We start from the raw sequence: 21502 nt of genomic DNA, 5'->3' as shown, positions 1-21502 counted from the left end.
TGGAAGTCATTCTCAAACTAGATTCAAAGGACCAGCAAAGCCCAAGAAGAACCGTGGACTCTGCTGCCCCCGTGAGGCCACCAGATTGGCAGGGCTGCCAATCTTTTGACTAGAGAATTCCAAGGAGTGTTTGTACATTCAGCAGTTTAGCATTTGCCTCTGCACCATTCCAATTGTGGACAGAGGTGTTTCCGTGGCAGCTCAGGGCAGATAATGCACAGTTCACACATCACGAAGAACAAGAGGTGCATCACTTGAGGATGCAGGTTGATGCCTGGGGTGAAATTAAGGTTCCAGCTGCCCAGGCCAGTCTCCACAGTGTGCTTAACCCAAGACCTGGCAACAAGATCAGAAAATGCATTTTTCATAGTCCATACAAGTTTCTTCTATGTGTCACTCTATCATCCTGCATATTCAAAGTATTTGACGTGATCAGATATGATGGGTGTGTAGGCGGGTTCATTGTTTACACTTCCTCGCTCCATGACCTTTATCTCCTCATTTTCATATGGCCCTCCTGTGGAATCATCTACTTTGAAAATGGAAAGTTTGCCAAGGACCAGTCAGCCCAGTCCCCTTGCGCCATAGGTGGCGAGCGAAGTCTACCTCAAGCTCCAGCCACTCTGATGTAGCAGGTCCGGGTTGTTCCACGTCCTGGCCCTTTGGATGGTGTTTCCTAATCCTACATGGTCAGCGAGGGATGATCCCCTGAGTAGGGGAGGTAGAAGAGGTTCTAACTCTCTGCCCCCTATAATCACACACACACACGTTCAGGGAGTTGAGCCCAGAATTCATGAAGGCCATGCTCCAGCCCTGATTTAGTCTTGGCAGCATATTAGAATCACTGGGAGACTTTTGCAAATAGTGACACTAGGTCGCGTCCCAAGCCAATCTGAGCTGATCAGGTGGCAACTTGACCTGTAGTTCTATTAGGAACCCAGGTAAGATGTGAGAGCAAACCAGCTGCAGGATCTGTCACCCCATTTTTGGCCAGGGTTGATTCGACTGATCTGGCTGGGTAGGCAGGTGTCCCCTCCCTCCCTCACTGCTCCATGTGTGTTCTGGAAGCTGTGCACTCAGTGGAAGAGGATGACCTTCCCAGATAGAGGAGAACTATTTTTCACTGGAAGATATACAAGTGGCTACACTCCCCAGCTGGAACCTCCAATAAGCCTGAAAGAATGTTCCCAGGTGATGCTAAGTATAGCCAAGTTTGAGAACCACTGCTTAAAGCCAAACTGAAATCAAGGATTGTGACCTGAGCAAAGCCATGCCTGGCCCAGAAGGAGGTGGCTTGTGGGCCAGGGGGAGTCTGAATTCATCCCCTCCATTTTTATAACAGAATGGTAACCCCGTCTTCCTCAAGCCTGGTTTTTTAAAGCATATTAATCTAGACCTAATTGGCAATTATGAAATATCTATAGTTGAGGCTCCAAGTTTTCAGTTTCACTTCTGGTTCGGAATCATGCTTTGGCCCCTCCTCTCCAAATGAAAAATAAATAAAAGCAGGATGTCTGGCGCCCAGGCTGAGTTTTGGTGATTTCAAATCCAAGAGAGAACAAGTCTCTTGTGTAGGAAATGGTCGGAGATGTTTTACAAATGAATATGGAGTTTGCTTATGTTGGCAAAAGAGTCCTCCTCCCACCCAGTTCCCTGTCCCTCCGGCGACACTGGAACTCTGTCTAATAGAGCATTATACCTGGAGATCTGGGCGCCCAACCAGTTCATGCCAGCCCCCGGTCAAGGCCAAGGTAACTCTGCAGAGAATTGAAAGTTAGCATTAAAATAGCAGTTCTCATAGGGCTCAACAAATAGTCTGAATATGTACACACACACACACACACACACACACACACACACACACACACAAACAGATAAACAGCTCCTACTGCAAAGTAAATGTTGCTGAAAATTTGCTATTTGGGTTTTAAATAAAGACAATGTCCTTTTTTGAAACTGCATACAATTCAACTGCATTGAATGAAATACAATATAATTAATATTAAAAATAAAAAGCCAGGCACTGTAACTTCTAGTCCTAGCTATTAGGGAGGCTTAGATGAATCACTTGAGCCCAAGAGGTCAAAGCCAGCCTAAAATAAAACAATGTAGTGAGACCCCATCTAGAAATAAATAAATAAATGAAAATCTAGTGGGAGCATTTTGGTATAGTCTGTAAAAATTCTACTTAGGTTTACTTCTATAAGAAAAGATTATTCATACAGTACTTTTTAAGAAAATTATGATGCTTTCCTAACATGTAGTTCCATCAGGACTGTGATGCTTGGTCAACTCAATCTTTCCTTCAGGGCAGAGAATAGAGCCTGGACAAAAGAGTGGGAACTCAAAAGTCAGACTGACCTGAGTTCCAACTTGAGGCTATGGGAGCTTGGGAAGTCACTTAAAGTCTCCAAGTGCCAGGTTCCTTCTTGGTAATTTGGGGTACTGCTAATATTTACCTGATAGGGCTGGGTTGGGATTGACCTTATCTAGCCCAGTGATGTTCAGTGGAAATTTCCATAAAGGTGGACATGCTCCATATCTGTTTTCCAATATGGCAGCCACCAGCCTAGTGAAAAATGTGGCTAGTGTGACTGAAGAACAGAATTTTTAATTTTATTTAATTTAACTTCAGTGTGGCCAGAACTATTGTATTGGACCATGCAAGTCTGGCATGCACATAAATAAATATCAGTGGACTTGGACTCTGGAATCAGGACATCCTAGCTCTGAGTTATTATGCAAACTTACTGTTTCTAAGTCTCAGTTTTCTCATCTGTAATTGGGACTAATAATAATAGCTGCCTCAGAGGTTTGTTAAGGGAATAAATGAGAAATTGCATGTTCAGGACTAAACATAGTGTCTGGCACACAGAAGGTTTAGAATTGTTAGCTAGTTTAATAATTTACTAGTAAGGGTTCTTTCCCCCTTAGGTTGGAATTGTACTGTCCCAGGGTGCTTTCCATCAAGTAGTCAGACCACTGTCAATTTCATATGCAAGAAGTTCTTGGTCAAGTTTAGTCTATTCCACTACAGAGAGGCAACTGGATTGGTCAGCACATTTAAGAACACTCTGGGGCAGTGCAACACAGATGAGGAGATTGGATACGGAGTCACACAACTGGAGGGTCCCAGATCTGCAGAGATAAAAGATAATGTGCAGAGATAAAAGAGCAAGATGTGGTCCATGTGCCCATGGTGGCTCAGCAAAGATGAGCTGATGATGATGGTGGTGGTTGTAGATAGAGTGAGTGATAATAGAACAATGGATGATGGATGGATAGAATAATGGATGCTAGATATACTTGGATGGATGGATGGATGGTTGGATGGATGAATGGATGGATGATGGATGGATGATGGATGGATGGATGGATGGATGGTGGATGAATAGATGGGTGGATTATGGATGAATGTATGGACAGATGCTGCAAGCATGGGTATAAGAGAAAAGGGAAAGAAAAGAATTAGCCTCCTTTCAAGGGCCATTGCAGTGGTCACAAGTCACAGAGGCTACTTTCCTATCACAAATTCTAAGTGTATGCTACCCAAAATGAATCAGTCAGATTCTCACTTCTAGAAATGATGATCCTAACTAGGTCCACTGAGTCAGACAGTGGCCACAGTGCCCTGGAGAGAAAACCCATGACCATCAAGGGAGATTTCCCCCACAGAGCTACCCTGGGCCTTGGGTTTCCTGAGTCCAGATGCTTGGCAGTTCATTCTTTGCTGTGACCAACCCCAGTCATCTCCCAGACTCCCCTTCATTGCTGGGAGAGCCTGAGCCAGTCTCTACTTCTTGCATCTTGAGTGCCTTGATAACGCAGGAGCTCATTTCTCCCACTTTCAGGAAGAAGCACTTCTCCCCTCCACTTTCCAGCTGTTCCTCACTCACTGGCTTCTTCCAGTGGAGCAGACAGGTTTCCACACACAGATGGCAAGTACATGCGTGGCTGTCATTTCCACTACAAGGTGGTTGCCTATATTTAGGGGCGTTGCTTTCTAAAGGAACTTACAAAAGAACATCACATTGCACCCCTCAAAGTGCCACCCCACTTTAAGAGGTCAAAAAAAGAGGCTCAGTTCCTCTTATCCAGGAGTAAATAAAGGACCGCACTGGAAAGTGTCACTATAATTTGCACATTTGATTTGCATGAGTTGACAATTATTCATTCTTTCAACAAATATTTATTGAGAAGCTGTGCTTGTGCTAGGGCTATGACAGGCACAAGTTCCTGAATTCAAGGAATGATGTAAATGTCTAAGAGGGAAGCCAGAGGACCGACAGACCATCACAGTGCAGGGTGCGTGCGTCCAGGCACGTAGGAAGGCTTCCTAGCCCAGGGCTGACCTCTCCAAACTGACTTCTGACCTGGGTCAGCTGAAACCTGAGAACCAAGCGTGAGCCTTCTGGTGTCTTGTAGTAATAACATAAATGAAGATGTCTTAGAACCAAACAACCTATTCCCCATTCTCAGCGGCATTTGTTTTAGAACCCAAAGTTCCATTTGACCCTCCCTAGTATGTTCAATCCAACCCCATGATTTTTGATGAAACTCAAAATTCACAGGATTGGTTTTCATTCAGCACTTTCTAGCCGATTTTTCCCCTTTCCCCCCGCCCAGCAGTTGATCCTCCACTGCAGCCTTCTCAATGAGGGAGAGACATCCCCCCGCACCAAGGGGACATCTGGAGACATTTTGGTTATCACACCTGAGAGCCTATCGGCCCTAGTGGGTGAAGGTCAGAGATGCTGCCCAACATCCCATAACGCACAGGACACTCCCCCACATCCATGGTGGGAGCTGTGTGCTTTCAGCTTGCTGAAGCCTTATCAAGGGGGGATTCTGGGGCCCCGGGGCATATATTGTTGTGCCCAAAGGCTTGAGACCCCACAAGGACCACCAGAGACCACGATCAATGCAAGCAGCAAAGAGTCATTTATTAGCGAGTTCGAACTCGGTCCTCTGCGTCCTTAATCAACGACGCTAGGAGAGAGGCCCCGAGCCCTCATCAGCAGGGTTTTTATAAGGAAAAGCAAGCAGTTTTACAGTGTTCTTCTAATTGGCTAACATTCGAACAGCTAAACCTCCCCTGGTTGGGTCCGGTCAATCTATTTGATTTTCATTGGGTCCGGCCAGAACTGGACGGTCCTAGAGGAAGAAGGGAGGAGGGAAGGGGTGAACTATTCAGGAGCTGAGTCGGGGCTAGGCCCTGCTCTCGTCCTTGACGGATAAGGTCTCCAGGCAACTGCACATTCCTCGGACAAATATCTCTTAACAACCTTGGTAAGCACAGGGGCCCAGCAGTCCTGTTTGTCCTTGAGACAGTTAGCAGCACAGATACCACCCTGCTCTCAACAATATCAAGGGAGACATGGGGGGCTGGGGCAGGACCCTAAAAAATTTCTGCAGCTGACTCCAGACTCAAAGAATATGCTAGATTCTTTGCCTGGCCACAGCAGAGTCAGACTCCCTCCAAACCCTCGTTTGTTTTCATCCACTCATGCTCACACCTGCCTTCCCTCATGTCACAGGAGTCCAGCAGGGTCAGAGCACCCCTCTCAGGCCTCCTCAGTGACGTGAATGGGCCAGTGAGTTTGGATGCCCTGTTCCCCCCACTGGCAGAGCGTCCTTAGATCACGGCCGTTCTTGGTGTCTTTCTCAGTCTGTAGATTTATGGGCTGGGATAGAGTCTCTTCCACAGGAGGAATCACAAGGAGAACTGTCTATGTGAAATGAGTTGGGGGAATGTCAACGGAAACAGCGTGTGAGAAAACATGGAGGCCTGTGGAAGAGGCAACCTCAGGGGACCGTAAGTGACTTCCTGAGGGTGGAAAGTGAAAAGGGAGGAGGAGGAAGTGGAACTGGAAGGGGAAAGGCAAAGGACAGATGAGCACACTATGCTGAGCATGGAGCTGTGGGGTGGAGAGGGGTCCAAAAGAGAGGGCGAAGGCCAGTTTGGGACCCTGACTTGACACTGGCAGCATGAAGTGTATTGAAGGAAGGCAAGAGTGGAGGTGGAGGCAGAGACAGGCAGAGGTGTGCGCAGAGCACAGGTGTGTGTTCCAGAACCCAGCAGAGGCCTCAGCCCAGGCAGAAGCACTCTGAGTGCAGAAGTTCCTGGATTCCAACACAACAAAGGAGATGGACATCAGGACTTGGACTTAGGGAGATGGGAGGGCCAAGGCTTGGGCCCCGTGAAAAGAGGAGTGATTGGTTTCAGGGTGTGGGAAGGCGGCTACAGTTTTCAGAACGGGCCGAGTTAGAAACCTTGACGGGCGCCCAGACAGTGTCGGGGGAAGCTGAATGCACTGGTACTGAACTCAGCATCTGGGGTCACAGATGGTGGACCCACAGGGGTGGACAAAAAGGCTCAGATGGAACCCTGAGGCCTGCAAGCAGCCAAAAGAATCCCAAAGAACAAGATGTGTCAAGAAAGGCAGAGGTACCTCTGGAGCTTCCTAGAGACCAGGGAAGAGGGCTCGCTCAGGGAAGAAGAGGAAGCATGAGCGATGTCTAAGGCTGCAGATATGAAGCAAGATGAGGGCGGAAAAAACATCCACAGGCCCTGTGACGCAATCGCAATGGCAAGATCACTCGATAACTCCGGTCTGGCTTCTTACTTGACAAAGTAGCGTAAGATAGTATTTCCACCTTTCCTGAGAAAAGTATGACTTTTGTCCCCAAGTTCTGGAGAAGCCAGGATCAGCCTTGTAGTTCAAAACTCCTGGTTTACTGGGATGGAAGCACCTTTTTAAGATCCTTTCCAGAGAGTATGGCCAAATCCTGGAGACAGGAAGGAGGTGAGGGTCATGAACTCTGGGACAGAGATAGGAGTTGGCTGAAATCAAGTGCTCTGAGGCTGCAGGGCCTGGGGAGAGAAGTCGTGCAGCCTCGGAGGAGTCCTGGGGACATCCTTGGCAGAGCTGGCAGGAAGGAAGCAGAGCCTTCCAAAGTCTCAGCTTATGGGCTCTTAAGGGCCTTAGCCTAGGGCCAGGCAGGACCCAGGACAGTCACCCAGGCTGAAGACCAAAACTAAGATGGGTCACACTTTAATTTTATTAAAGGCAATATTTTAAAAAGAGGATGCTAAGTAGTGTGTTTATTACTCTTTTTTTAAACTTTGTTCATAAAAGAAACATTTCTTCTACATATAAACATTTATGATATAATAACATTGGACCAGTGTCTATTCATACCAACCTGAACCTGTGAAAACTGGAGAGAAGACTCTTCAGCTAGGAAGAAGAGGCAAAGGAAAAACTGAAGGAGCGGGACTGGGAGCCCCAGTTTCTCTCTGACCCTCCTCTTCACTCTCCCATGACAGTGGGTGAGTGATCAACCAAATGACCAAGTGAAGCAATGGCATGTGACTGTGTTGGGCCTGTGTCTTCCTCCTCTGGTGTGCACGAGCCCTGTGGGCTCCACAGTCTTGTGACACTCTGACTTTGGAAATTTTGGTTCCCATTTCTTGTTATTCAGGGTAGTCGAGATTTGCAGGAAATTCAGAACCCTCCATCTATACAGAGGATGCTGGGACCCTGCCCAGATACCCTCTTGGCCACTGCACCTCCCACTACGGTTGCTGTGCACAGAGCTGCTGGGACTCACAGCTGTGCCCTCACTGGCCACAGCAGCTACCTTCCCAGCCAGACCCTTCCCAGGAGATGACTGGGGAGAAAAATGGCTGGTGTGTGCAGAGGCCTGGTCACTCTCCAAAAGTCAGGGCAACCCTGGAGGGCCATCTCAGTTCCAGGGCTCCTCCTGAGGGCAGAAGACTCAGTTTTACCACCTTGAGGCCACTCTTCCCTCTGCCTGATCCTCATGCCACCCCGGACAGGTATGTCTGCAGGAAGTCCTGCCCAGTAAGTTCCCATACACACCTGTCCCTCTCAGAGCCAGGGATTCCCAAGAACCCAATCCAAAATAATCTATTCTTTGTTTCGATTTTCTTTTATACCAAAAATCAGTCACAGATGTCAAAAAGCAGTAAAATGTCACCACCTTGAGTTCTGTAATGTTCCCTTCCCTTGTCCCATCTCTAAGAGACAAGCAAATGGTCCCTCAAAAACCTAAGAAGAAAAGTCATTAGGAGGAAAGAGCAAGAGGCCCCCATGCCTCACCTGGCTAAAACCCATTCAAGCTTCCAGCCAGGATGAAACCCACTCTGGGAAGCCAGGTGCCCTGTTGGCTGAACCCATGACTCCTGCATGCTTCCCCAGCTTTGCTCACGTCCTCCATGAGATAGAACCAGCTATGTTCCTGACCACATCCCTCTAGGATGCAATGCACCTGGGAGATGTGTCCTTCAGGATTCTAGCAGACCCAAGTGGCATATGCAAGCAGGTCAACTGAGGAAAGCTTAATGAGAGGACATCTTACAAAGATGTGGATGGGGTGCAGGGAACCGCAGTGCAGGTGGGATACCCAGAGCTAATGAGAGCAAGTCGCGAGTCCCACTGTGAGCCTAGAAGAGGCAAGAAGAGGACCCTTCTAAAACTCTTCTCTTAAGTTCAGGGACACATCAGCCTCTGAGAGCACACCAGGAGGGAGTCAGGGGCTAAGTCCCCTGACTTCCCCTTCTGCCTAAATCTCCTCATTGACCAAGCCCAATTAAACAACTAAAAACAGAGGAGCCTGTTCTAATAGGCGAGTGTCCCTTGAGCAGGGTGGACAAGAGTGGAGGGTGGATACAGAAGGACAAAAGAAAGATTAAAAGACAGGAAGCACTAACTACCTGTGACATGAATCAATTATTTTCTCCAACAAATAGTCATTGAAACACTGTTCTGTGGATATTTACCATTTTGGTCACTATCTGATGTAGACAAACCAAAGACCACACACATATTTTTTTTTAAAAAAGACTACTAAATATAACATCAACATGGAGACAGAGAGCAAAGTCTTGGGCTCTGTGAGAAAGGAGCTAGAACTGACAGATCCTGGCACACAGCTAGCACTTGGGAAAAGGTGAACTGCAAGGAACTCATCATATGCAGAGGAAGACAACCAGGAAGCTGGTCCCTTTTTGTCTAGTCTCTAAGTGGTCAGGGGGAAACTTCCTCTGCGAATTCAAAGCCTGACCCTTGTGCAAATATGAAGTTCAAATTTATAACATCAAGACTTTGGGATGCAGCAAAAGCAGTACTGAGAGGGAAATTTATAGCAATAAAACCTTCATCAGAACAAAAGAGAGACTTCAAATAAACAATCTAATATACCTCAAGGAACTTTCTAGAAAAAGACCAACAAAGTAAGACCAAGCTTGGCAGAAGACGGAAATAGCAAAGAGCAAAGGAGAAATTAACAAAAGAGAGAAAAGATTAGCAAAACTAAAGGTTGGGTTTTTGAAAGATAAACAAAATTGGCAAAATTTTAGCTAAACAAACCTTTATCTAACAAATAAAAAAGAGAGAGAAGACTCAAATGCTATTTTTAAAATATTTTAGATGTTGATAGATCTTTATTTTATTCATTTATTTATATGTGGTGCTGAGAATTGAACCCAGTGCCTCACACATGGTAGGCAAGAGCTCTACCACTGAGCAACAACCCCAGTCCCTCAAATGACATTAGAAATGAAAGAGGATGAATGATATGTCAGAAATATGAGAGACTGCTATGAACAGCTATACACACTCAAAAAAATTATACAACCTAAAAGAAATGGATAAATCCCTAGGAACATGCAATCTACCAAGACTGAATCAGGAAGAAATAGAAAGTCTAGACAGATCAGTAACAAGTAAAAAGATTGAATTAATAACAAAAAGTCACATCAAAGGAAATCCCAGGACCTGATGACCTCACTGTTATATTTAACAAAACATTTAAAGAACTCATACCAACCCTTTTCAAACTCTTCCAAAATATTGAAGGGGATGGAATACTTCCAAACTCATTTTACGAGACCAATATTACCCTGATATCAAAGTCAGACCAGGACATTATAAGAAAAGAAAACTACAGGTCAATATCCCTGATAAATATAGATGCAAAAATCCTCAGTCAACTGAATTCAACACATTAAATATGTCATTCACTACAAAACAGAATTTATCCCAGGGATAAAAGAATGGTTCAACAGATGTGAATCAATGTGATAAACCACATTAGCAAAAATAAGACCCAAAACCACATGGTGGGATGGTCTTCTTCCTGTTTTTAACTTTTTTTATTTCGTCTAATTCATTATATAGGACAGCAGAATGCATTTAGACACGTTGTACACAAATGGAGCATAACTTCTCATTCTTCTGGCTGCACATGGAGCCAAGTCACACATGTAATCATACATGTATATAGGGTAATAATGTCTGTCTCATTCTACCATCCTTTCCATCCCCACCACTCCACCCCTCCCCTCACTCCCCTCTGTATAATCCAAATTTCCTTCATTCTTCCCTACCCACCCCCGACTATGGATTGGCATCCACTTATCAGAGAAAACATTCAGCCTTATCAAAGAAAACATTCATCCATTTTTGAGAGATTGACTTATTTCATTTAGCATGATATTCTTTATTTCCATCCATCTACCTGCAAATGCCATAATTTCATTCTTCTTTAAACCTAAGTAATATTCCATTGTGTATATATGTGTGTGTGTTGAAGGGCATCTAGGTTGGTTCCATAGTTCAGCTATTGTGAATTGAGCTGCTGTAAACATTGATGGAGCTGTATCACTGTAATATGCTGATTTCAAGTCCTTTGGGTATAAACCAAGGAGTGGGATAGCTGGGTCAAATAGTGGTTCCATTCCAAGTTTTCTGAGGCATCTCCATACTGCTCTCCAGAGTGGTTGCACCAATCTGCAGGGCCATCAGCAACGTATCAGTGTGCCTTTTTCCCCACATCCTCTCCAACACTTATTATTGCTTGTATTCTTGATAATTGCCATTCTGACTGGAGTGAGATGAAATCTTAGAGTAGTTTTGATTTGCATTTCTCTAATTACTAGAGATGATGAACTTTTTTATGTGTTTGTTGATCAATTGTATTTCTTCTGTAAAGTGTCTATTTGGTTCCTTAGCTCATTTATCGATTAGGTTATTTGCTTTTTGGTGTTAAGTTTTTGAATTCTTTATATATTCTGGAGATAAGAGCTCTATCTGAGGTGTGTGTGTAAAGATTTTCTCCCATTCTGTAGGTTCTTTCTTAATATTATTGATTGTTTCCTTTGCTGAGAAGAAGTTTTTTAGTTTGAATCCATCCCATTTATTGATTCTTAATTTTACTTCTTGCACTTTAGGAGTCCTGTTAAGGAAGTCAAGTCCTAAGCCAGCATGATGAATATTTGGGCCGACTTTTTCTTCTAGGCATAGGATCTCTGTTCTAGTGCCAAAATCTTTGATCCAATTCGAGTTGATTTTTGTGCAAGGTGAAAGATAGAGGTTTAATTTCATTTTGTTACATATGAATTTCCAGTTTTCCTAGCACCATTTGTCCAATAGGCTATCTTTTCTCCAATGTATGTTTTGGGCCCTTTGTCTAGTACGAGATTACTATATTTTTTGTGGGTGGGACACTGTCTTCTGATGGAGGAACAGTGACCCAGAACTAGCTAATTCACAATAAGCAGGGAGGATGAGGAAGAATAGAGTTACTTTATGTTAGGTAGAGGAGAGTGAAGGGAGGGGAAGGGGTATGGGGGAAGGAATGATAGCGGAGTGAAACAGACTTTATTACCTCATGTACATGTATGACTGCATGACCCATATGATCCTGCAATATGTATAATCAGAAAAATGAGAGATTACACTCTATTTATGTATGATCTATCAAAATGTATAAATGCATTCTACTGTCATGTGCAACGAAACAGAACAAATACAATGAAAAAAAGTAAAATAAATAAATGAGCAAATAAAAATGGGGGGGAAGGATGTTGGGAAATGGCATTGAGAAAACTGGAAAACCACACGAAGAATGAAATTAGACCTTTCTGTCATGCCACATACAAAAGTCAACTCAAAAGGACTAAGGTCTTCAACATCAGACCTGAAACTCTAAGGCTGCTAGAAGGAAACACAGGGGCACAGCTCCCCACCTTAGTCTGGCAATGACCTCTAAAACTCCAAAAGCACAGATAACAAAAGCAAAAACAGACAAACATAATGGTACCACACTGAAAAGCTTCTGCCTCACTAGGGGGATGGTGAACAGAGGGAAGGGACCCATGGGTTGGGAGTGAAGATGAGCACATCACACACTAGATAAGGGACTCAGATCCAGAATATATAAGGAATTCAAGCAAATCAACAGTAGAAAACAAAGAACCTAATTCAAAAATGGGCAAAGGACCAGAGCAACTGTTTCTCAAAAGAAGATGTAAATGAACAGGAATAACTGTTCAATATCTCTAATCATCAGGGAAATGCAAGTTAACACCAGAGTGGGACATGACCTCGCTCCTGTTAGCTGTTAACAAGTGATAGCAAGTGTTGGCAAGGAGATGGTGAGAATGTAAATTAGAACAGCCACATTAGAAAATAGTATGGCGGGTCCTCAGAAAACCAAAAATAGCTTGACCCTATGACCCAGAAATCCCTCTTCAAATCAGTACATAAAGAGGTAGCTGAGCTCCTCTGTTCAATACCACACAGCATTAACAAAGGAGGGAATTCTGTCACACACAACAGGGATGGGACTACAGGGCACCAGGATAAGTGGGAACAGGGAGCCAGGCACAGAAATACAAACACTGTATGATCTCACTTCCGGGTGGCATCTGAAAAAGTCAATCTCATACTGAACAGTCGAAAAATGGCTACCAGGGCCTGAGCAGGGGGGAAGGTGGGGAAAGGGAAGAGGATCAAATGGTACAAAATCCCAGAGAGGCTGGATCAGGAAGTTGGAATGATCCGCTGCGCTGCATGTTCATCACATAACATATTGCATATTTCAGAATTGCTCGAAGAGTACACTTTTAAGATCCTCACCACAAAAAAGTGTTAAGTTGGTGAGGCGAAGGATATGTTAATTAGTTTGATTGTTTCTATAATGTTAACACAGATCTCAACATCACATGGTACCTCATAAACCTACACAATTATTGTTCGTCCATTAAAAATAAGTAAAGAGAAGAAAAAAGCGGGGGTCCAGCTGGGAAACGCGGCTCCTTGTCCTTCTCCAAGGAGCATCATAATACCCATCAGCATAGTGAGAGCTTTGAGAAGTCCTGTAATAAAGAAACGTGCTTAATTTGTTTAAAACAGTTATTTTTAAAACATATTTTAGGCAAGTCCCCTGCACACATCTTTTAGCATACTGCAGAATAAATTCAATTTGCATCACAAAAATATCTGTTTTAGGGGATAGTTAAAAATTTCTCTCCCCATAAGTACATATAAAATCTGTATTTCCAGGGTCAAGTATTGATATCATTCTATTTTAGAAGCATCATCTCTCTTTTGCTGCCCTCCCAGGAATCCCAGCTACTACGAGATTTAAATACCAAGGTGGAATTTTAGGCATCAGCCAGAATGTGGGAGAAAATCTGGAGGAAGGATGAGTTATACTCAGAATTCCTAAAATTGAAACTCATGGGCATTTACTCCTTCACTCTAATACTCAATAACCACTAATCCAGTAGAAAATTAGTGGTCTCCTAAAAGTAGTTTTCACACATTTTCAATTCAAAAAGCAAAGATATTGGGGCTGGGGTTGTGGCTCAGTGTAGAGCACTTGCCTAGCACACGTGAGGCATTGGGTTCGAGCCTCAGCACCACATAAAAATAAAATAAAAAAACAAAGGTACTGTGTCCATCTACAACTAAAAAAAAAAAATCAACCGGGCCCGGTGGCACATACCGCTAATCCCAGAGGTTTGGGAGGCTGAGGCAGGAGGATTAGGGGTTCAAAGTCAGCCTCAGCAAAAGCGAGGCACTAAGCAACTCAGTGAGACCCTGTCTCTAAATAAAATACAAAATATGGGTCGGGGCATGGCTCAGTGGTTGAGTGCCCCTGAGTTCAATCCTTAGTATCAAAAAAAAAAAAAAAAGCAAAAGCAAAGATATTTTAAAATTATAATAGCTGTTGTTTGGAAATATCCCTATCATAGATTCTTTCCCCAATACTTTCCTAATTTTCTGCAATGTTGTAATATTTGCTAATGAAAATTAAATAGAGATCATCTGAGAGGGCTGATATCAGAAGAAGCCGTTGTTAGGAACAGATTAAATTATCAGAATTTTAAACAATTCATTTCTCATATCCATTTCTCAGTGTCAAGCTAGATCTCTGGAAAATAACATTCTGCTAGCATTAGTCACCCTAGCCTTCTCCCATCCTGCCATTGAACTAAATTTAATATTATATGTGTCAATTAAACAGACAGAAACCACACCAGTAATTTGAACAATGGACATTAAATGTAATGAGGGGATAAATCACTAAAAGAATAAGGAGAACCCTAAGGAACAAGGGGTTACAGATGTAGGAAGCAGGCAGCACCTCTAGGCAGAGGCGGGGCACACAGGAAGGAACAGCTTGGAAGATGTCGTCCCTCCCCAAGTTGATGCAGACCTTGTTGGAGAGGGTACAGCTGTGAGCCACTGTGTGATCAAGAAATTTGCTGAGGTGCTGCACGTTGGTGCTGGTAAGCAGAAAACTGCCTGAAGGGTTCCAGTGAGATTCACAAGAAAGTGGGCACTCCGGGTTCCCAGCATGCCTCTGTCAAGAAAGCTATTCTCAGAGGCCAGCAAAACTCAGTAGAAGACTATCCACTAGGTGCCAGTGAAATTCAATAGCAAGTCACCTCTTGTGGTGTATTCATCTGTTTTGTGTTGCTATAACAAAAAACCTAAAGTCAGATGCTCTGTGAAGAAAAGAGGTTAATAAAGCTCACAGTTTGGGAGTTCAATGTCATGACATCAGTGTGGGAGAGGAAGAGAACACATGGCTGGACAGGAAGCCAGAAATCTGGAAGAGGCCAATCTTGTTCTTTTACATCAACTCACTTTTCCCACTTAACATCACCACTCTGAGGATGGAGCTTCCAACACATGAACCCTTAGGAAACACTCTCCAACTATATCCAAATCACAGCATGTGGTGTCTGCAAATTCACTGTAGAGTGGTTACCACCGGGTCTCCACACAGCACAAATCATCTTGAGGGGCAAAAATAAAACAGAAACAAATCCTGGAGTCAGAAACTGAAGACCCTGCCTCTCCCCGTAACCTTCCCATGTCTCGTGAGCAGCAGGCAAAGGAGATGAGCTCACAGGGTCCAGTTCTGGAATCACAGCAAGACCAAGATGGGAAGCTGCAAAGCAGCACATTGACAACTCGTGGGTCTTATCCTCTGCTTTTTAAATTTATTCATTGGGGGTCAATACGATATGGAGAACATTTCTGCCTCTTCCATAAAATTATTCCTAAGATTATCACTCAGTGTGTTTTCAGCTTCCCTGCTGTAAGAACTGGGTAGCAAGAAAGGACGAGGTAACAAACTGTAACCATTGGGTCTGATGGTCCCATGCCCACCTTCTCAGCAAGGCTGCCTGGACTACCCAACCACCAGCCCTTCTCATTCTCCTTCCTCGCATCCTCTTCCCAGGGCGCTTCTTTCCTACCAGCCTACGACTGACTTACTTCTTTGGTTTTTGTCTGTTGAGTGCATGCCAGTGAAGTTCGGGATTTGGGGCTGTGATCTTCACTGATGGATCTCCAGCACCTAGAACAGAGCTGGCACCTGCAAGACCCTCTTAAATATTTGTTGCACGAATGGGTGAAATTCAAGAAGCCGGGAGCCAGAGTATGAAGGGATGGCTTCTTTAGCCAAAACTGGGACGGAAGGCCATGATAAGGAAGAACCCAAACCCTCGAGGGTAAGGTCTGTGAGCCATAGGCCAAAGCCACAGAATGTGCTGGAGTTTCATCAGCAAGGATGGCTGCTATGCTTGGGTGAGCCCCCCTGCAAAGGCCACACACATGTAGAAGGTTTGGTCCACAACCTGTGGTTCTATGGCAAAGTGGAAGAACTTTTAAGAGGTGGAGCTCAGTGGAAGGGAACCTGTCTCTCTTTTTCACTTTCCAGCCATCTCAGTCTTGTTTTCCTACCAGGATGAGCTACCTCACCACAGCCCCAAAGGCCCCAGGGGCAAGTGACCACGGACTGAAAGCTCTAAATCCATGAGCCAACTTTTCTCTTTTTTAAGTTGATTATCTCGGGTATTTTGTCACAGTGACAGAGAACTGACTAATACAATAGCCTGATTTGGTTCCAGATATTGGAATGGTAAATGGAACTTTCCTTGTGCCTCAGCTTTAGATCTCTGAGCCTCTCCTTCCTACCAATTTAGAAGAAGCTTCAGGAATCCCAGGGCCTGAGTGTGAGTAAGCAGAACGCTGGGAATCAAGCCAAAACAAAACAATACTGAAAGTGAAAGCCATACTAATTGGGAAGTTAGAGTGGGAAAGTTTGGAAAATTTTAAATCTCACGTGATTCTGTGACATGTAGTGTATGAAGTGCCTGCCTGCTGTTTTTTCCCCGTCCACTATCTAATGAGCAATGTGTATACTCATGAGGTTGTTCAAGTTTCAAGTCTGACTTGACTCGCCCTCCCCTGCCTGTGACTGACCTCTGAGCCACCCTTACCTAGCCATCCACCTTCCAGGATCCTGGTGTGGTTGGAAGTCACCTGCTGCAGGAGGCAGTGAGACCCCAGAAGGAGGTAATCCTCCTACCCTAGAACCACAGCCACCACCAGCAGGAGGTCAGAGGTTCCCAGGTTCTGGGGACACCACTCACTCACTGGGAAGGTCTCACAGTCCGGCTTCCCGCTGCTCCAACCTGTGTCTGCTGTGACCATCATTATGCTTGAAGCTTGATGTCCAATCACACATCTGTCTGGGCTCCATTTTTTGGTGTGTTTTTTGTTTTTGTTTTTTTTTTGGTGATAATATTTTTCATGTTCTTGAAAATAATAATTACATTAATGATGATATTAAATAATGAGGGACAGTATTATGTACAAAAAAGAGGGAGGGGAAAAAAAACTTGCCAAGGAGTCAGAAGATCAGAATTTGTTGCTAACCTGTGCACTTAATTTTACTGTTTAAAGTATTAGGCACTGAGTGGGAGACATAGCTCAGTTGGTAGAGTGCTTGCCTCGCACACACAAGGCCCTGGGTTTGATCCCCAGCACCACACGCAAAAAAAGTACCATGTACTTTTGTGTGTGTGCGTGTAGAGATGTGTACTTTATTTTTTATTAGTTCTCATTAGTTTATACATGACAGTAGAATGTACTTTGATACATCATATATAATGGAGTATAATTTCTCATTCTTCTGGTCGTACATGATGTGGAATCCCACCGTCATATAGTTCTATATGTACATGGGGTAATAATGTCCATTCACTCTCCTATCCTTCCTACCCCCACCCCTCCCCTCCCTGTACTCCCTCTACCTAATCTAAAGTAACTCTATTCTTCCCTCGCCCCCTGCCCTGCTCTTTTTATGCTTATCTTTCTCTCAATCTGTTCCTATTTTGAAGGTACACTGTCCTGTACCACTGCTACTTCAGATGCATCTTCAGTGATATAAAGGATGTCACTGAACCAGAGACATCAATGCCAGGCTTATAGGTAGGACTGTTTCCCAAATCAGGTGGAACCCAGGTACCAAGAGTCATTGACCCGACAGAAGTGCATCCACATTTTTTCAGTTCTTTCAAGTTCCTCTTCTCAGCTCACCCGCCTTCCATGCCATCCCCTGGTCCCTCCCAGCACTGCAGGTCTGGCCCTTCCCTCAGTTTCCTTCCTCTTTCCTTTCTCCACCCGCAGCCTCAGTCTGAGGTGAGGCTCATCCTCCTCACCATCTTTCCCACCTGACTTGAAGTCACCTCCATGATCTCACATGGGATTTTCCTCCGCTGGGTTCTTCACAGAGCAGGGTCAGCTGCCCCAGATGACCCGGCACTGAGGGCTTCCGGGTGCTTGCAGCGCTCCTTGATGTCCTGGACACAAATGCCTAGGCAGCCCTGCACTCACAGGCTCTGACACCCCATCTCGGTCCCCAACCTCCTTCCCAACTGACTTCACTCTGTGGTTTCCATTTTCCCTCTTAGACCCTCAGCCAAAGCACACGGTGCCTCTCAAAAACAGCAAGAAAGATCCAAACGCACCCCGCTGGTGGTGGCTCTCAGGGCAGGTTTGGCACTGATGTGGAGAGTGGACGCCTGCCAGAAGGGACAAGACGATGTCTTGGAGGGTCAGGACCCTCAGGTCTCCACTCCTGGTGACTAAAGACATGCTCTTCCCCTGGCAGCTGCCACCTATTCAGAGTGCTGACATCAGAAGCCAGAGGGGTCTCGGTGCTTCTCAGCACCCTGACGTCACTGGTCAACTATCACTGGAAGCAGCAGTAGCTTAGTTCCCTTATCTACCGCTGCAGAAGGACAGCTGTCTAAAGGCCGCGGGGAAATCAAAGGTGGGGTGCAGGGGAAGAGGGGAGGAGGAAACAAGTTCCCAGTTCCTTTCAGAGGCTCTTGAGAGACGCCAGAGGCCCGGGGAACATTCAATTGCTGCTGAACTCAGCTGCTCCCTGAGATCTGGGACTGAAGGGGCAGAGCCACCAAGGGAATAACAGCCTCTCCTCTTGCCCCTGAAGGTCACAATCAGCCTGCTCAGAAGGAAGCAGTCTTCCCTCTGCCCCAGGAATTCCCACGGCTCTCCGGATGGTGGGTCAAGAGCCGGCGCCCCTCCCCCAGGAACTCAGTCAAGTGGTAAGTCATCTAAGTCCCGTCCATGGGGATGCGCAGCATGGTTTCACTTTTGCAAACATTTGTTTATCTCCTTCGAGAGAAATACATCTCAGCCTGCCACAGGAAGCTGTTTCAGGGGTGAGCAAACTTTTGGAACACATAGAAATTAAGACCTATGCCAATTTCTTGCCATTAAGCTACCGTCTTGGGTTCTCTTTAATCGTATGTTTTCTTAGCTATTGTTTCCAAGTAGGCTAGCCTTCTTGCTACCAGAAGAAATTAAGTGAAGATGATGTCATGCCTACTTTAATGCCCGGTGGCACCTAGCACACCACTAAGTACTTAAGGGACAGACGAGTACAGCCGCTGTCCCCCGGGAGGTGGGCACGTGTTAAAGAAGTGTTTCATTCAGTCTTCTGGGTCGTAGACCTTCTCTGGCTAGAATAAAGCATCAGCAAGGGGACAGCGCGGCTGTGTGGGTGCCAGTCCTGGTTGTGGTTTCCTCTGGAATCATACAGAGGAAATAACCTCTCATTTCTCCACAGGCGGCCTGAAAATGGATAATTACACAGCGGCCCCGGAGGATGACGAGTATGACGTCTTCATCGAGGTGGATCTGAAGAACGACGAGGTGGAACCATGTGACAGATTCGTAGCCCAAGTGCTCTCTGCCCAGCAGGTGCTGCAGCTCAGCTGCACCCTCTTTGTGGCCGGTCTCCTGGAAAATGCCTTGGTTGTGTTTGTCCTGGTCAAATATAAAAGACTGAAACAGGTGGAGAAGATCTATTTTCTGAACCTGGCCATTTCCAGTCTGGGTGTCTTGCTCTCCCTGCCCTTCTGGGCTCACACTGCTCTGCAGGGCGGAAGCGTGGATGATGCCCTGTGTCGGGTTTTCGCTGGACTCCGCTCGGCGAGTGTGTTCAGTGAGGCACTTTTCAACACCCTCCTGATGGTGCAAAGGTACGTGGTGATTTTCCACGTGAGATGTCCTGCCTCCAAGACAGTGCCGGGCACAGTGATGACAAGTGTCCTGATGTGGGTAGTGGCCATTCTGGTCACTTTGCCTGAATGTGTGTTTTATGAACCTCAGATGGAATTCCAGAAATACAAGTGGTGCTCCTTGAGCAGATCTTACTTTCTGCCAGCTGATGAAACCTTCTGGAAGCACTTTCTGACCCTGAAGATGAACATCTTGGTGCTCGTTTTCCCACTTTTTGTTTTTTTATTTTGCTACGTGCGAATGGGAAGACTCCGAAGGTTCAGGGAGAGTCCGTCTGAGTTTTCTAGGCTGGCATTTGCTGTGACAGCCGTCTTCCTTCTGATGTGGGCACCCTACAACATCGCGCTCTTCCTGTCTGCTTTCAAAGAACGCCTCTCCCTGCACGACTGCAAGAGCAGCTACAAGCTGGACACCAGCGTCCAGGTCACAGAGATCGTGGCCATTGCCCACTGCTGCGTCACCCCTCTTCTCTATGTGTTTCTGGACAGGGCATTTCGGAGATACCTCTGCAGCCTGTTCCCTTGGTGTAAGGACACCTCGCTTCAACCCAGTGAGGGGTCTGCCCCAGGTACACCAAGGCAAGATCAAGAATATTGCACTGAAATGTGAACCAGCCAGCACCAACGGCGGAACAAATAAATGTGGACTTTCGCTCTTTCCATTGTTTTGTGCAAATATTTTTTACACATTTGTATATTAAATAGAATACGGGAGAAAAAGGGTGGGTGAAGAACCTTTCCTAAGCCTTGGATCTGTGCAGGCACTGCCGCAGGCTCTTTCTGAATGTGCGCTCCATCACTGGACTCCCTCACTCCCGTCTGGGTGGAGCAGATTCATCTCGTTTCTCTGAGAAGGAAATTGAGGCTCAGAAATTTTTCTAAGTTTACACAATTGGAGAGCATCAGGGATGAGACACAAACCCAGGTTTCATTTGCCACAGAGCCTATGTGCTTTATCCAAACAGGCCAAACTATCAAAAATTATCCAACAAAATGCATGAAATACATCCTAGCTTTTAAAAACCAATTTGGGCACATTCCAAAATTTTTCAGGCACTTTTTCTTGCAGACGATTAGGACTGGCTAGCTGGAGGTTACGGAGAGCAAGGTAGAGTGACCTGTTCTGTGGTAGTTCTCCAAGATCCCTTGGTTATTCAGCACCCCAACGCCCCCAGGTCTCCCAAACCCATGCGCCTTCAGGGTTCCAAATATTTCATCCAACTTTTTCATGAAGGCAAGGGAACCTTAAGGAAATGTAATAACAGTAAGTGCAAACTTGTGTTTAGAAAGGTCTAACAAAACTAATGCTTTGACCTTTTAATTATAACCCACACCTCAGGCCTCACCAGCCCCTGTCTACAAAATGTCCCACTTCCTTTTTACAGCTGAATTATAGAGCACAGGACAGGCCCCCACCTGCCACATCAGCAGGAAACCAGCTCTTCATACAGGGTTCCCTCCCCCAGGACCCTGAGTTCTGTAAGTGTGGTTCGATCTCGAGCATTTAGCTTGGAAGGCAGGATCCTTCCTGACCGGTGTTCAGAGCCAGATTCCACACTGACTGGTCTCTTGCTAATCCCACCCCTGGTCCTTGAGGCCTGGTCAATGGCTGGGTCTGGCAGACAAGTGACCTGGGACAGGGCCTCATCCTGAAGGTCCAGCATCCTCCTTGCACACTGGAGGCACATGACACTTGCTGAAGACATCGCCTGGTCACCTGCTCCTGCTGCGATCCGCAGCAGCAGCCCACACAGCTCCCTTCTGGCAACAGGTCGTAGGTTC

The 21502-nt window shown here is 45.5% G+C and overlaps 1 protein-coding gene across 2 annotated transcripts; it reads left to right on the top strand.

Annotated features, from left to right (window-relative positions):
- Positions 1-18215: 18215 nt before the first annotated feature.
- Positions 18216-20392, top strand: Ccrl2 (C-C motif chemokine receptor like 2). 2 transcript variants are annotated; one of them, XM_047531920.1, is made up of 3 exons: positions 18216-18447; positions 18628-18742; positions 19267-20392. In XM_047531920.1, the coding sequence occupies exon 3, from the start codon at positions 19278-19280 to the stop codon at positions 20328-20330; it is 1053 nt and encodes a 350-aa protein (XP_047387876.1). In that variant the 5' UTR covers positions 18216-18447; positions 18628-18742; positions 19267-19277; the 3' UTR covers positions 20331-20392. The 2 variants fall into 2 exon arrangements, with proteins under 2 accessions (XP_047387876.1, XP_047387877.1); XM_047531921.1 differs by lacking the exons at positions 18216-18447; positions 18628-18742 and adding an exon at positions 18766-18859.
- Positions 20393-21502: the final 1110 nt, after the last annotated feature.

Source organism: Sciurus carolinensis, chromosome 17 (assembly GCF_902686445.1).
Source record: "Sciurus carolinensis chromosome 17, mSciCar1.2, whole genome shotgun sequence".
Taxonomy (NCBI): Eukaryota; Metazoa; Chordata; class Mammalia; order Rodentia; family Sciuridae; genus Sciurus; species Sciurus carolinensis.
The sequence above is the reverse complement of the archived record's forward strand: the minus strand, read 5'-3'. Positions and strand labels throughout refer to the sequence as shown.

Coding starts and splice junctions, on each gene's coding strand:
- Ccrl2 (XM_047531920.1), top strand. CDS start 19,278: ATGGATAATTACACAGCGGCCCCGGAGGATGACGAGTATGACGTCTTC.